The sequence below is a fragment of the Anas acuta genome, chromosome 11, assembly GCF_963932015.1.
Source record: "Anas acuta chromosome 11, bAnaAcu1.1, whole genome shotgun sequence".
NCBI lineage: Eukaryota > Metazoa > Chordata > Aves > Anseriformes > Anatidae > Anas > Anas acuta.
In genome coordinates, this window is record NC_088989.1 from 20,503,170 (window position 1) to 20,520,167 (window position 16,998).

The 16,998-nt window shown below is 34.5% G+C and overlaps 1 protein-coding gene across 10 annotated transcripts in view; it reads left to right on the top strand.

The window, feature by feature from the left end:
- CACNA1D (calcium voltage-gated channel subunit alpha1 D) overlaps positions 1-16,998 on the top strand; it is a 244,308-nt gene that overhangs the window by 176,487 nt on the left and 50,823 nt on the right. For 4 of the 10 annotated variants that reach the window (XM_068694613.1, XM_068694612.1, XM_068694614.1 and 1 more), the window contains exons 22-31: positions 3,202-3,308; positions 4,434-4,521; positions 5,003-5,110; positions 5,266-5,318; positions 5,600-5,746; positions 6,532-6,733; positions 8,160-8,318; positions 9,848-9,958; positions 15,634-15,717; positions 16,043-16,126. In XM_068694613.1, the coding sequence (XP_068550714.1) occupies positions 3,202-3,308; positions 4,434-4,521; positions 5,003-5,110; positions 5,266-5,318; positions 5,600-5,746; positions 6,532-6,733; positions 8,160-8,318; positions 9,848-9,958; positions 15,634-15,717; positions 16,043-16,126 (1,143 nt within the window). The remainder of the gene's footprint in view (positions 1-3,201; positions 3,309-4,433; positions 4,522-5,002; positions 5,111-5,265; positions 5,319-5,599; positions 5,747-6,531; positions 6,734-8,159; positions 8,319-9,847; positions 9,959-15,633; positions 15,718-16,042; positions 16,127-16,998) is intronic. The other 6 variants (XM_068694618.1, XM_068694621.1, XM_068694617.1 and 3 more) reach the window with 3 other exon arrangements.

A 16,998-nucleotide genomic window follows, 5' to 3' on the forward strand; every position in this document is an offset into this window, starting at 1 on the left:
AGGATTTTTTTTATTTGACAGTTTCTTATAGTTTTGATTGGTTATTTTTTGCCATTGGATGCATGTAGAAGCTGACTTTTTATCATTACATCAATTTAGTAATTCATTTTTTTTACCCTTTTAAAACTTACAGTTGTCAGAAAAGGGAAAAAAAAAAAAAAAAAAAAAAAACACAAAACACTGCGCATGAGCTTTTCCTTCTCCCTGCTCTGGCATTTCTAAAAAGAGTTGATCAGTCTTGTAAGGAGGGAGCATGTGATTTCTCGTTTCTCTTGCTGAACTATATTCACAGAGCTAAAATAGATAACTATTTTCTTGCAATAGGACTTGCAAGATATCTTACATTTATCTATCTGTATACTAAGATACTTTGCATTTATCTTATCTTGGGCATACATTTAAATACACAGAAAGGCATAAATATGCTTGCTTAAATGTATTACCCATGCATGAGTTCAAAATTGGCATTTTAATGTACAGTTTGTGTACAGATTATTGAGAATATCCATTGGGGTTACTCAGACTTTACACGCGTAAATCTTATTTTGGCAAAGAAGCTGTATAACTGAGCATGTTAGTTTCACGTGGGGAAAATGCTGAACAAAGCAATAAAAGTATATATATATATATATTTAATTTGTTATTTTGTATGATTCTTAAAAATTTAATTCAGTGCATATTCAACGTAAGCTTTTGCTTGAGTAACCCCAATCTATACAATACAATTTCTGGCGCACTAAGAATCTGTACATAAACTTTACATTTCCAGTTGAGAATTAAGCTTAACAAAATCTCTTCTCCCAGCTTTTGCTCATATTGCTGTGCATACTTGTCACAATGAGATTTGATTAATACTAATTGATGCAATATTTGGGCTGTTTACAAGATAAGCTGTACTGTAAGTAGTAGGCTATATTTATGCTTGCAGATATTCTCAGACTTCTGTTTATCCCCTTTTCATTTTCAGCAGTGAGGAACTTGCTAAAAAAATGGTAAATCTTGTAACATTTTTAACATTCTAGAAAAAAAAAATCCAGATTTTTCACATCAAGAGAAAAATAAAGCAAAGAAAAGAATGAAGCACTGAAATGTTTTGTAGTACTAGAACAAACCAATTCCAAACTCTGAATTCGAGAAGCCATACTAAATATGTTGGTGCTAGTTCTGTGGCAGAAGAGAGTCAATAGACCGCCCACATGCTCTGAGTAGCAGTTTGTGTAGCTTCTGTAGTTCCAGTTGTGTTTCTCCACAGACAGAGGAATTATAAATTCTGGCATAAACAAGCATAACTGGATAAATTAAGAAATGTTCCTGAAATGTAACTGCAAAAGATTCTGACTTTGAGTTATTCTAGGGAAGTAGGAAGCACCAGAGCTACTGAAATCTGGCATTCTTAAATACTACAAAGAAACAAGGAGTCCAATCAGAGCCCAAAATGTTGATGCTCCTTACTCCACTTTCTCCAGGAAGCTCTTCCTGGCAGTGCACTCACATGTATTTATAAAGAAAGTAAGTTGTACCATAAAAAATATAACAGACAGTACATATACATGCCTGCTTTGCTAACATGTCTCGGATTCTGGCTTTGCTTGCTTGTGGCTTGAGTCCTCCATGTTTTCCCTGCTGGGTTCTGCGTTGGGATTTTGACAGTATCCAAGTCATACAGAAGCTGTGTGTGTTCTACAGGGAGCAAATTCAAGATCTGTAGGAAAAATAGCATTCCTTAATTTCCAGTCAAAAAATATGTGAAACCGATAAGAAGATAACCAGTGGCATTATTATCAGCTGCAGAGGAGAAATTTGCACATGTCCAAAAAAGCAAGTATTAAAATAGAATAACTCACATGTGAAGAGTCTCCTTGTGCTCTGTTTTATTGCCTTCTCTGCAGACATGAGGATTTCCACATTATATGCTGTTGAGGTTATGAGTGAGGATATGAGTAACAGAAAAGCTACAATATCAGTTTAAAGCATTTAAGAATTCTCTTATGTAACCCCTTCATAGCTTTCAAATCCAGTTTACCATCCTGTTTGTAGTACTTGGCAAATGTGAAAATGTCAGAGTGAAGGCCAGGTTACGGCCCTGTGCTTTTAACCTTGCCCCAGCTGTGCTAATCCCACACCATTTAAACCAGTACCCATTGGTGTGGAATTACAGGCAGGAGGAAAAGAGCAACAGTGGTGGTGTCCTGGATGCTCAGCTCAGTGAGTGCTCTCCAGCATTGTCTCTTCTGAAGGCTGTGTGGCCATACTCACTACCTCGTTTGTTTTAGGGTTTGCCTTGACCTGAGCAAAGGATAGAATGGCTTTTTTGTAGAACAGCTTTAGTCAAATGCTTCTGCTGGGATTTGATATGATGGAAGCATGAGTTTCCATATACAGATGGGATGATGAGTACTTCAGCTGTATTTCTACATCCATATATTTTAACATTCATAGGAGTATTTATGTTAAATACAGTTAAATGATCACATACTACAGTGTGAATGGATGTTTGTAGAGAGATGTAGGCTTGATACATCTTTATATAGTTATATTAGGGTTTAACTCCCACTGATTTTAATTAGTTTAATAACCACACTCTATACAATTGGAAGTGAAGTGAGCTAGGACTGTCTGCAGGTTGTTCCACTGCCCTGAGGAATCCTAGTCTGCAGTACCACAAACAGCATGTACACTGTCTTCCAAGATACCCACTCATTATCTTAACCCATCTCCAGCGTGAAAGAGAAAAGTAGCAATGTGATGATGCCTTGTGACAGCCTTGTACTGCTTCTGCACCAGATTTTACTCTCAGGATTTTGCAATACATTTTCAGCTCCTTCAATTCTCAAGACAAAAAAGAATGATTAAGAGTCAGAATCTGGTCCTTATAGTTTAGTGAGTGTGGGAGTTTTATGGTTCTTTTAGTTATTTTCTGTAAAGGCCCAATCAGTTCAGTGAAATCAGTCCTTATATGAGTACAACATTTGTTGATATCAGAAACAATTAACATATTTGCTTGTGTTGCTTGAGCAGAATATTGTGATTTAAATGAAAGTTAGTTAACACACGTAGTGGGATTTTTTATCTCAGTTCCTTTTAGAAAGGTGAGATTCTATTGTATGCATTCACACTCTAGGCGAGTGTCTTGTAAACAGCCTAAATGTCACTTTGAATAAATTGAAATGGAGAGTAAACATGTAACAATTCTGTTTTTAGATGACAGCTTTTGGAGCGTTTCTTCATAAAGGGTCCTTCTGCAGGAATTATTTTAATTTGCTGGATTTGCTGGTTGTGGGTGTTTCTCTGGTATCATTTGGTATTCAGTAAGTATTATATGTGAACAATTTATTTTTGCTTTGGGGTTTTATGCTGAAATCAATCTTCCAACTCCTTTTGTTCTGCCATTGCATGTAGGTGTGCAAAATCAGTATTCAGGGGTGGGAATGGGAAGTATGGAGAGTTACATGGAGAGTGTTGTAACTCATTACTAATACAGGTTGGAAATAAATTCCTGCTTCCTGCTATTGCTAAGAGAACGGGGAAGAGCACCACGACACTATTGTTCAGCAAGTAATTCCTGGAATTTCAGGAGGTTTGTTAGTTTCAGAAGGTTACTCTGTGCTATTGCTATTGCCATATGTACAGTCTAGTTCTATGAGCTTGTTCTTTTGGCATTGCCCTCCTGGGCTATGTAACCTGACAGAATTTGAAGGGGAGAAAAGTTGTACCTTTATCAGGACTGAAAGTGGTAGTGAAGATATGTTTTGCTTCCTTCTTTTGGATGAGGCAGAACATAATAATAGTCTGAAGGTGCTTACTAATTCACTGCATGAGCAGTTGTGCCTCATTCAGAATCATCTATGAAGCCTTTACTGACCTAGAAAAGAGCAAGAGCTGGGTGTCCATTAGCTGCTTCCCGATTTGTATTCTGCTTGTACTACCAATTACGCAAGCTTTCAGTTTCACAACATGTTCTTTAAAGGGCTTTCTGCTACTATTTTATTTCAAAATACAGTTGTAGATACTGAAAGAGAATGTGAGTTGAATGAGATCTTTTTAAATCCAGTTGGTTGGAAATTAAGGTATTTGTGGATTTACAGGACTTAAACACTGTATTTGAAAGAACTTGTCAACATGGAAAAAATGCTTTGGGGAGTATGTTTCTCCTGACCAAACTTAATTGTATTAGTGTCAGACAAGATTCTGAGCTGTTAATTCACAAGTTGCTCCAGAAATCAAAATTATCCTTATGGTATTTATGAGGTTGATATTATTTTCTAGTATCAGTAAGAGATCAGTAAAGAAGTGCTTCAAAAAATCTTGTATGCTAAATTTTGATATATATATTTTTAAATTTTCATGTATAAGGAAGTTGCAAGAACATTGTTATTAGAAGTAAAATCAGTTTCCTTAAAAGTAACAGAATTTTTATTTTTTTTTTCCCCCAGATCCAGTGCTATCTCAGTTGTGAAGATCCTCAGAGTCTTACGAGTCCTGAGGCCGCTAAGGGCAATAAACAGAGCAAAAGGACTTAAAGTATTTATTTTTATCTTTTTCTAAGTTACGTTTCTGTTGACCTTATTCTTCAATACTGCCTCAGGTTAAAAAGTCTAGCACAAGAAAAATTCCCTGGAGAAGGTCACAGGGCAACACCATAAATCAGTTCCTGATTCTTAAATGTACTAGGCCAGATGGTGCCCACCATTACAGCAGTTTACATGTGGAGGAACACCACTGCCATGGAGAGATTTGACCATAATGCTTGCTGTGAACCAACATGTCACAGCAATATTGATATTATATTCCATTGTTGTTCCACAGCTGCTAGGTCTATCTCAACAATCTTACAAATTTAGAAAACAAGTTTATGTGTGGTAGCACGTATAATACTGACAATGCAAAAATGGTAGTTTTAAAAAGTAATCTAAATGTGATAAAATAGGTGTTTACTCTTCTGGTAGTATTTTGTGATGCTATTAAATAACAAGTTGTGTTTAATTTTTTTCTTTCTTTCCAGCATGTTGTTCAATGTGTCTTTGTGGCTATTAGAACTATTGGTAATATCATGATTGTTACAACTCTGCTGCAGTTCATGTTTGCTTGCATTGGAGTGCAGCTCTTCAAGGTAAGCAAACTTTCAAAATCTGCACTTCATCAAGAAGAGCAAAGCTGAGCTGAATTCTGTGTGGCTTGCTGCTGGAAGTGGGCTGAACCAGACTTAGTGTAAATGCATTTTCTTTGTTCTGCATTTTATCATTGTTTTTCTTGTTCTATACATAGGGAAAATTCTACAGATGCACTGATGAGGCAAAACAGAATCCTGAGGAATGCCGGTGAGAATTCCTTGAGCTAAGAAAGTGGTTTTTTGTTTCTTAATAATTTAAAATGTAGCAAGCATGTGTGACAGGCAGTTCAGGTTTGAATAAATTGGAATTGCTATCTTGAAATCCAGCAGAAAAATTAAAAAAATAAAGGCAGTCAACACAGGTTATCAAGGGAATGAAATGAGCTTGCTGATGGAGTAAAATGAACTATTTTGAATAGAGCATGGAATAATCTGAGGTCTAATTTAATATTTCACTAATGGCAGTTTGTTTCCTTCTCTTTCCTACAGGGGGATATACATTGTTTATAAAGACGGAGATGTTGATAATCCAATGGTCAAAGAGAGGGTCTGGCAAAATAGTGATTTCAACTTTGACAATGTTCTGTCTGCTATGATGGCCCTTTTTACAGTGTCCACTTTTGAAGGCTGGCCAGCGTGAGTGAATTCTCCATGTTTTCACATTACTATTGAGACAGATTTTCCAGAAAAGTTCTCTATCATTTACTGGGCATTCAGGGGTAACAAAACAGTCAAGCAATAATCAGGCTTCCTACAGTAAATGAAATCAATTTAAAATTAGGAGCACAATATAGGCTAACTTAAAAGTACTGTATAATCTCTGAATATAATAGTTTTTTGTGTGTGTGCCTGTTCATACCAATGGAATCTTGTGTTTGATATTGTTTGATTCCTAATCTTTCAGCTACTTCTGCTATAACAGTCTGTTCTTTTAATTCTACTGATAAGTAATCCTTTTTGATATTTATCCATCATGCAATTTAAATAATACTAAATAATATGAAAATTTTAGCTGTTTGAGTAAATCTACGATAAAACTAGGAAGTAGTACAATGCATAAAGAAACCCTGGAAGAGCAAGCTACCATTTGGTATTTAGCTAAATGAGTAGTCTTCCAGGACAACATTATGTGGAAAAGCAAAAACCAAAAACCAAGCTGGTCATTGTTTTAATTATTTTGAAACAACCAAAAACAACAACAAAAATCACCAAACAAAGCATTGTGTGGTGTGCTTCTGTTTGGTATGTTTGTACATGTTGGCAGTACTCAGAGAAAGATAATAATAAACAGGAGGCCACTTGTGAAATCTGTCCTCAGAGTCTGCATATTTTACTCTCTTTTGACATTTTAATGATAACTTTTTTCTTTTCTTTTTCTTTCTCCCTGCTCCCTTCCCCTTCCTTCCCCCCCTCCCCCCCAGGCTGCTGTACAAAGCTATTGATTCGAATGGCGAGAATGTAGGACCTGTATACAACTATAGAGTGGAGATATCCATTTTTTTCATCATCTATATCATCATTATTGCTTTCTTTATGATGAACATATTTGTTGGTTTTGTCATTGTTACATTCCAAGAACAAGGAGAACAAGAATATAAGAACTGTGAGCTGGACAAAAATCAGGTTAAAATAAATAAACTCTTCTAGTTCTTAAAAGAATTTTTTGTTTATTATTATTACTGTTACTACTATTTTTGCACAAAGAGCTTCTTTCCTGCTTTGGGCCAGAAGAGGGCATCAAACACATATCTTAGGTTAAAAAAAAAAAAAAAAGAAAAAAAAAAGTAGCACAGCACTAGTAAATACTATCAATTAATATTCAGGTTACTATATGTTCTTCTTCCTGTAATCCCAGCATCTCAGTCTTTTTGTTGTGAAGGTTGTTACCTTAAGCTTGATAATTTAAATTAACTTCTTAGTGTCTCACTTCTTCGCGTCATGTTAGGAAGAATAAAAGCACTTGCCAGTTTATCCATAGGCAGAGGTTGATTACACATTAAGAAAAAGAATATAAAAGTTACATGCTGAATAGTCTGAAAATGTTCAAAGAAAGTGAATGTGTTCGAAACATTCTAATCTTATTTTTTCCTATTTATTTAGAAATTCACAGGTGATACATTCAAATAAAAAACCCGTCCCCTTTTATTGTTTAATCTTTTGACTGAGAAACTTGTCAGTCACCAGTCATTATTTTTCAGGGGATCATGTTTGACTGTAGCACAGCAGTATTTATTCAAACATAGGTAAGCATGAAACCTAGGGGAGCATTCATACTGCATTTTCTGCTCCCTTAGTAAGCCTTTGTAAGCATTCTTCAAAAGACTAGTGGAAGGTCCAGTTTATATGAAGATTTCAGGTAGTAATGGGGTTGGAGAAATGGGGTTGGAAAGGAGTAATGGGGTTGGAAAATCTGTGATGTTCCTACATACGTGACATGCTTTTGTTGGGCAATTTAGTAGCTGTTTTACTAACTGTAGGATTTTATGCTGTGCAGTTACACTGGTGTTTGAACACTGTAAAGATGAAGCACGACTTACAGACTAATTAATAGTCATCATTATTATTATTCACTGAGATTCCTTACAGTGAATTCTTGATGATTCATTAGTATTACGATGGCTGGGTATCAGTATGACGATATGTGTAAAATACAGTGCATATAGTACTATATACTATACATATGCATATACATACATATTGTCTGTGGTCTGCTACTACTTTGTACAAAGGTGAACCACTTCAGAATTTCCACGAGCACTCTGATTCTGTGTATGCAACTGAGTAGTGTATATGATCAGATATAGTTGTAAATGAATGAGGATTGGTAAGCTACTTGATTACTTTTGGTACATAATAATAAAAATACTTAATACTGGTACTTAATTGGTATTATTAAGTTGGTACTTAATAATAAGAAATCTATGTAAAGTAGATGAACTGCATGTTTCTAAGATTTACATTTAACACTCTGTACTTATGATTAATTATATTCCAATTTGATTCACTGTTAGGTATGGTCTGACAATTTTTGATGTGCTTGTTTTTACAGCGTCAGTGTGTGGAATATGCCTTGAAAGCACGTCCTCTTCGTAGATATATTCCAAAAAATCCTTACCAGTACAAGTTCTGGTACGTGGTGAATTCTACTGGATTTGAATACATCATGTTTGTCCTCATCATGCTGAACACACTTTGCCTGGCTATGCAGGTAGGAAAACCAGAAGCTCTTCTGAAGCCAGTGGCATGAATTGCAAGGAAAGATGTGGGTGATACGCTGCCTTTCATTTACAGCAACTTGTGTTTTTCTATAAAGTGAAATTAAAACAAACTTCTCATCATAGTACTCTTCTGTGACGCATGCTAATCTGTGCATTAGTTCTCTGAAATAAGTGTTTGAAAGAGCTTGATGCGGATGGTCTTCCTAACATAATGAAGCTCATTGATCTATATTTGATCATTGTAATTTAATGTAATTTATAAATGTCTATTCCCAAGGTTGTCCGTGTGCAAGAAAATGTGAAGGGAATGTAAAAGCCAAATTTTGTTAGCAAACATTTCTCTGTTAGCAAACATTTCTCTGAATCCCTTAGACTCTTTCATCTAATAAAAGATATCTTATCTTATTCTTTTATGCAATGCCTTTAAGCATTACTTCGTCCCTTTGTAACTTCTGTACTTGTTAAGTCTGTGTTTCATATATGTACTAACCCATATTTCCACTACCTATGTCTGTATCTTCTTCCGAAGTTTAAAGACTTCATATATGAAGCAACTCTAGAATTGTATAATGATGCAAATGTGCAAATATGTTTTTTTATATTAGCTCTATGTTTGTATATATTTGGGTGTATTTTTGCACATGCTCTTTTTGTCTGCTTACCTTTTCCTGCTTTTCCTGCATGCTGCATCCACTGTTTTTCACCAGCTGCTTCTCTTATCTACTTTTCCAAGTCGTTTCTTTCTTTTCCCCAGTACTCTTGATTTTGATATGAAAAAGAATCTTCCAATTCCAATCTATATACCCATTCTACTTACTTTTTGCAATAAATTTGCATGCACTGTTATGCTCTTAAATATATCACTCCTATACAATATGTTTTTCTGTGACTAACATACTGCAGGCTTTTTAAGCAGATATGGCATAAGGCTATGTAATTTAAAACCTGGGGAAATATCTGGGGATCTTTAAAAGATTTGGGAAATTGCTTTTGTCTAATACTTCTTTTTTGGATGAACACAGTCCTCCTCAAAACTGTCCTAAGTGTTCCCAGATGTAGAGGAATGCCAAATTTGTTCCACTCAGTGCCTGAACAGAATAGATTTAAATAGCCATTTTTGGACAGAGATATTCAGCTAGTCTTATGTGTATATAGGTGTGAATCAAAATATCACAGAATCACAGAATTTTCTAGGTTGGAAGAGACCTCAAGATCATCGAGTCCAACCTCTGACCTAAAACTAACAGTCCCCACTAAACCATATCCCTAAGCTCTACATATACTATTAGAAAATATACTATTTTCTAATAGTATAGTATTTTTCTAATATACTATTATATAATACTATAGTATAGTATTTTTCTAATATACTATTTTCTAATAGTATAGTATTTTTCTAATATACTATTAGAAAATATTTTCCTGTGCTCCATTGTTGCCAACTTTTCATATTCTGCCTTACTTTCATTTATTATTTTAAAACCTTTACTTTTAAATATGTCATATTTTTCATTCACAGCACTACGGACAGTCTAAGCTGTTTAATGATGCAATGGACATTATGAATATGGTTTTCACAGGAGTGTTCACTGTTGAAATGGTTTTGAAACTGATTGCATTCAAACCCAAGGTAAGTTTTAGACATGATTTAATTAGGTCATCACTACAAGAATTAAGTGTAATGTAAGTTTCACACTAGTTATGTATTATTCAAAGAACAAAAGGAACCTACATGTTTCCCACAGTTATCTATGAGTGAAATCATAATTGAAATGTTAATCTGATCGTGTGTATATAAGTAACTCCAGTAAATGAAATGCAGATATCGGAGCAAACATTACAAGGTGGTTGATGAGATCTGGAATATTCTGAAGTAATGAAAATGTCCCTTTCTAAATCAGATAAATCATTTCCTGATATAAGCACTTCCACATCTCCTATTCATAATACTACATTCATAACCTTAAACCAAGTTAACTTCCAGTAAAGACCTGTATGTTATGTTATGATATATAACCTTTTCAAAATGCAATGCAAAATTTTTTCCTTACTTTTAAAAATATAGCCAGGTACTACAAACATACACAGAAATAACTGGGACATTCAATAGCCTTTTTAGATTTTAATGTTTTCAGTTATATGCACACACCATTTTGTAGAGGGCCCCACACTGAGCAATTTGGATTCCTTGCCTTAAGAGGGACACTGTCAAAATAAGGAATGCAAACACATCTTCAAACGCAGATTTGCAAGAGACACTGATAACAATTAATATTGACTTAAAAAACAAACAAAAAAAAACCTTCAATGCAGTCTTGTATGTTCAGTTCTAATACACCATTAATGACAGTGCAAAAGTTAATGACAGGCTAAACTAAATTTTTTTTTCATTACAATGAAATCAATACTAATTCTGGTGTTATATCTATGTAAATAAGTGAAGTGGGGTCACTCAATATACGTGGAATTTGAAGGAAGTCAGTCGTGCCATTTGAGGTTTCCTGATCTCACCATCAAGGCTTGTATTTTTCATTTTCCATCGCCCTTCTCTTAAAGTACCCAGCATATCTGTATCTGTAATTGAATGTAAACTGCACTTCCTTTGTTTTAAGTAGTGAACTGGATGATTGTAGTCTTTGTGAGCAATCTTAAAAAAAATTTAAAGCAAAATTTTTGTTTTAAACAAACTAGCTCTGATGCAGCAACATAGCCATGGCAGCTCAGAGCTTAGTGTGGGGTAGGTGCATAACTACTTCCTGGCATTTCAAGGATATTTATTCAGTAGCATTTAGCCACCAGCTCTGCTGTGTAGCCTGAGCTACTTGATTTAAGGCTAGTTTATATTCACCTGAAGATGTAAATGAATTCTATATCACTTGAGGTCAGGCATTGAGATCTGAAGTATGGAGTTCTGGGTGACAGTTTTCCACTCTCACATGGTCTTGCTCTGCACTGTCCAGTCCATTGTACATTTCTAATGAATTTATTTGAATATATTTTTTGTCGCCTATCTTATTTAAATGCTAAGGATTTCACATCAAAACTAACACAATATGAAGCCTTAGAGGGGATAGTTATGCAGTGCCATGAGTATGCTGATTGTATTTCTTGATATGTATATCCTTGTTACACAATGAATTTTGAGAAGACTTTGCTGCATTTTATCATATGCTCTTTGAAAAAAGATTGTGAATTCTTGTGTGGTTCACCATACACTTGTGCCTATAGTCAGCAATAGCAGCTAAAATACAAAACCTAGTGGTCTGATCATGAGTGTATAAATCACAGTTCTTCATGTGTATTATGGACTTCCTACTCATTATTGAAAGCAGTGTCTTAATAGTGGTCTCTAAGACTTTGTACAATTTGGGTTCTAACTGTTGCAACATGCTTTCTGTCTTATTGGATGTTTTTACTGTAATGGTTCCCTGGGTCTGAAAACTGAGAGTTTGAAGGGAATCCACTGTCAATGAAAGGTCCTCGTTTCCTGACTTTCATTACCTTGTAGAAACAGAAGACCTAAAATTTGTTAATTAGCAGGACAAGGTTAAAAGGCCATGATATTAATCACATCTGGCAGATATTAATTAGCACAAAGGGAAAAGAGTTCAATATCTTTAAGGTTGTTCCTTGTTCCTTGAAGGTTGAAACCATTTTTTCAACTACTCTATATGAAATAATCTAGCGGCAACATAGATTACTTTGTTTGTTAATAACTGTAAATGAGCTAGCAGCCTTAAGCAGAATGTGAACGTCTCTTTGCAATCTAAATTTTAAACTAGATACATATTTAAAACAAAAATGAATTGTTTTAACTAATATTAAAAATGTCATCGTAGGAACAGTCTGCAGCCAAGCCTAAAATTTTGCTTAATGTTTTCTGGGAAAAGACTGATACATTTCCTTTGTTTGTGTCACCATTGGGTTACCTCGTCTTGTCTAGCAGGATGGATATTGTTATTTATTAATTTTTTGCTTTTAATAAATTATTTCGAAGTTGCTTAAGGCATCAAATAAAAACTCCATTACTCTATGCGTAAAAAGAAGAACAGATAAGAATGCGTTAGTTTTTATCTGATCTGCTTGATCCCCTTAATAACACTGACAAAAATCCTGTAAAAAGTGTAATCTTTGTTTTTACTGTTCCTGCCAACTTAGGGCAATTACAAATTATTGGTACTCCTACTATGATACTGTGTTGTATAAAACTGAGGTATTGCAGACTACCTTCCAACTCTGAAGTATATAAAACTTGGATAAATGATAGATATTAAAGGTGATGCTGAGTGCCTGGCACACTTGTTGACTGGGAACACACAGTACTTCACCGAATGAGGCCCTAAAGTTTTCAAAAGAGTACTATAAGGACTAAAATATTTATGTGATAAATCAATAGAAATATATTCCTGTGTTAATTCTCTATGCCTACATATTCCCCAGAATTTGTGATTTATCCTTAAGCATTTCTAAATCAATAAATTTTTCACAATATAAGGTAAAAGAGCAGGCATATTTTTCTCCATGTCATTCTCCACATACGCTAAAGTTTGTTACTTAGTATGGTCAGTACATTACAAAACAAAATATAGCAATGAAATATAAAACTATGCATCAACACATACCATATGTTCAGCTTCATTATAGTCAGCTGTTACTTAAACTTGTAATGATTTTCCATGTCATTTTACATCAGATTTTTGTAAAAAAAAAGGAAAGATGGCTAGTAAGTGAATTGATTTTGGGTTATTGCAGTGGTGAAAACAACTTATTTGCATGATGTTTATTTGCTGTGACTTGTCCATTCCTCCCTTTTCCAAAACCATCTTTCTTTTCTTTTTTTTTTTTTTGTTTGTATGCTTTTGCTTTACATATTACTTTGAACAATATTTGTCTATACTGTTGGAAAAGGTTTCATAAAATAAATGTTTAAAGTATTTTAGCAGTATTGAATTGAAATGTGAATTTGTTATTTAAGTGCTTTATATTGTAGCATGTCTAGTCACGTCACTTTTACTATAGCTGAAATTAACCTTTATTTGGAGAACCTTTTTTGGTTGCTTTGTAGGTGAAGATGGATAGCACACCTCAGGATTGTGCTGATTATCATTTCGCTGTTTGCCAGTAGTCTTTTAAATATGTATGTATATAAAATTAGGTTAAAATCAAAGATATTTCTTTTAAATAAGAGAAGTAAGGCATATAAATGACCAGGAAGAATGTCATGAGAATATAGCTGCTGCCTTTAGCTGGCAGCTGCCAATCTCTTCAGGATTATAAATCTCAGTAACTTCGGATGGTTGAACATGAAGTTTAGCAGGACATTGCAAATGGTTTGTTTTGGTGAGGTGGGATGGATAAAGGAGTGACAGGGAGTTGAGAAGGAGCTCTCAGATGTGGGTGTGTTTGTTCAGGAAGCCAAATCCATGAATGTTGCCTTTTGCCTCAAGACTGGAATTGATGATTAATCCCAGAGAAAGAAATCACGTGCCACAATGGGTTGTGGAGATAATCATTCTCTGACCAATTTTCCTCCTATGGCTCCTTTCTTAAATGAAGGAATGATTATAACAACTCTCTTTATAAAGGAGCTAAAATTTAAAATGGAGTAGTGTTAATAAGTACAGTATTTCTGGGAGCAAAGCCTAGCCTTAGAAGGAGGCTTTCCTGAACCTGCTCAGTGCTTTCTCTCCTGGAATACTCTATAGTGTCATCTGCTATATATAGCTGTCATCTGCTGTGGCAGCTCTTCCGTAGTTTCTAAGAGCAAATTTAACATTCACTTTTTTGAATCATCATGTACACAGGTGTAACTTTTAAAATGAATCGTTACTATAAGTCCTAATGGTTTAAAATGTTGAGAAAAATATTTTTCCACTTCTAAATAAAAAAGATTTCAGATTTTTCTTTTCTGTGGTAAAAACATCCATAACAACTTAAACTACTCAACTCAAACATTATCTTATAGCAAGTAGCATAATAATAAGTGAAGCTAGACATCAGGTAAGATCAGCATACTTGTTATTTTTAACTTTTTGCTAAATTATCTTTTTAGAACTGCAACAGCAACTAACAAATTACTACTTTAAAATGAATTACCTGGAAGCAGAATGCACATGTACAACATGTACGTTGCAGCCTTTTAAATATAATGTACAATCCTTAGCCGTGATAGGCTCTTAAGTCTGTATATCTGAATGACAGAAAGGATGAGTTCAGAAACTTGTGCAGTTCTGAACTCCTGTAATAACTAGGCAAAATCCACAATTTGTAGGAAACCTGTGTATCTTGTATCCATAGAGTTGCCTTCAGCAGCATAATACACCTTGATTTGTTTGCAGTGACAGACGATCCTGTAACTCATCTCCTGATTTCTTCCCAAATATCTTCTTGCACAAACATGCACTTTTGATTGCAGTAGACACAGCTAATTGGGGTTCTTGCTGGAAGATACTAGTTTATAACAATTTGCAGCTATGGGCTACTAACATATCCATAAGAGAATATATTTAAAGACATAAATGTCAGAAGGGTGACTAAATGATTTATGAAAATAAATTTTCAGACATTGGACTGGCTGCATTAAAAGCCTTAAGAACTTGTTCAAGGTGCTTTGCTTCCTAGCACAGGTTACAGAATCAGGCCCTAACAGCAAATGTAGGCTTCTGTATTAAACCTTATCAATAGAGTCAGAATCACAGAATTATAAGGGTTGGAAGGGACCTTAAGAGGTCATTGGGTCTGAAATAGAAGATTAAGTCAGTTCTGCAATATTTTATTGCACAGTTTTACTTTGATAATAATTGTGCATTCATAAACAGTGATGACCCTTAAATATTCTTTACCAGTTACCTAGGTAGGACATCACATCACTAATGCTAAGGAGGTTTCAATTGGCTTGGTCCTGTAGAAATATGGTTAAAGGGATTTTGTTGTGCTTGTTAGGTTATATATTTCAGAATTTTTCAGCCTTGCTGGTTAGTCCCAGACAACAGTTTTGGATGATGGCTTGCTTGCCAAAGTCATGCTTATCTAATGGTGCGTTATGCATGTGTAGTGCGCGCGTGTGTCTGTGTGTGTGTCTGTACATGTATATATATAATGTGTATATATATACACACACGCACACATGCACATATATGTTGCTTTTCCTTCAGTAGGCAATATTGTTTGTTTTGTTTTGTTTTCTCATTAGATCACAGGTTTTGTTTAACTAATTTCTGTTTATGCAAAACTAAACAGAAGTATGCAAATATTTGACATTTCATGTGTAATCACAAACGTTTGCACCCTGCCTGCTCTGTTCAGGGCTATTTTAGTGATGCCTGGAATACGTTTGACTCCCTCATCGTTATTGGCAGCATAGTAGACGTCGTTCTCAGTGAAGCTGATGTGAGTATACCCCAGCTTACTTTCCCCAGTCCCTACTTCTCTTTCTCTGTCTCCCCACTATTTCCATCATCTGGACAAGTCACAGATTTTGATCTGATGTTTCTAAAGTTTGAGTACAGACCAGTCATAGGTCAATTATGTTGATATGGGAAATAAATAGCCTTTTTTTTTCTACCAATTTTTTTAGCTAAGAAAAGGGAAAGATTGTATAGTGGTACATCAGAGAAGTCTAGAGTGTTTCTGTGTTATAACACTGTCCTTTTCTTCTCTTTTTCTGTTTGTGTTTTTCTCTTGCTCTCTTTCTGCTGAATGCTTGTCCTAACAGCACTATTTCACTGATGCATGGAACACTTTTGATGCCTTAATTGTTGTTGGTAGCGTCGTTGATATTGCTATAACAGAAGTTAATGTAAGTAGCAACTGTTCATGCACTAAAAAGTAATTGCTGTCATCAAGAAATACAGAAAATGTAAACTTTATATCCCCAAATTCTCTTTTTTTAACAAAAGTATGCTTTATACTGAAATTGAAGACTAAAATATTGACATAGATGTTCATAAAAGTTGTTATTATAGAACTATAAACGAGTAAAACTTCACGTGCACACAGTATAGTAAAACAATGGAATTATATCTTTCTATTTATGTTTGGAATTTTTTTTTAATATATAAAATGTTTAAAATGAAATGAAGCCTCAATTGCTATTTTATTTGAAGCCCGGTGATTTTTGTATGTAGCTTGACTCAGATAATTTAAGCATCTCTAAATTGTTTTAATGGCTTAGCTTAACAAATAATTATTTTTTTTTTTTTTCCCATGGGAGGTACATTTTATAAAGTGGTTTTAGCATCTATGTCTCATGAGATAGTGGAAGAAAGGTACAAAGAGAAAATAAGGGCTTTCATGCCATGGAAAATAGAATGTTTATCCCCTTCTCCCCCTTTTTTTTCCTTTTCCAATACTGCAGTAAATGTTTTGAAATTCAATTTACTCTTAAAATTATTTGAAGACTCCATCTTTTCACCAAAAGTTTGATTAGTGGCCACTACATGTGTAGGTATTCCGACAATAAAAAGAGAGAAATTGTGATTTTTTCTTATTTTCTATATGACTTGCTGGTTTTAACAAGGAAAGCTGTATGACAAAAAAAGATAAATGAAAGATAACAAACCACAGAACAGCTCTGGAGCAAATGCTGTCCATACATACATGTTTCTTTAACTAGTCAAAATGAAATTTCAGAGGAAAATGCCTCTTCTCTTTAGTGCTTGTCAAGAGTTC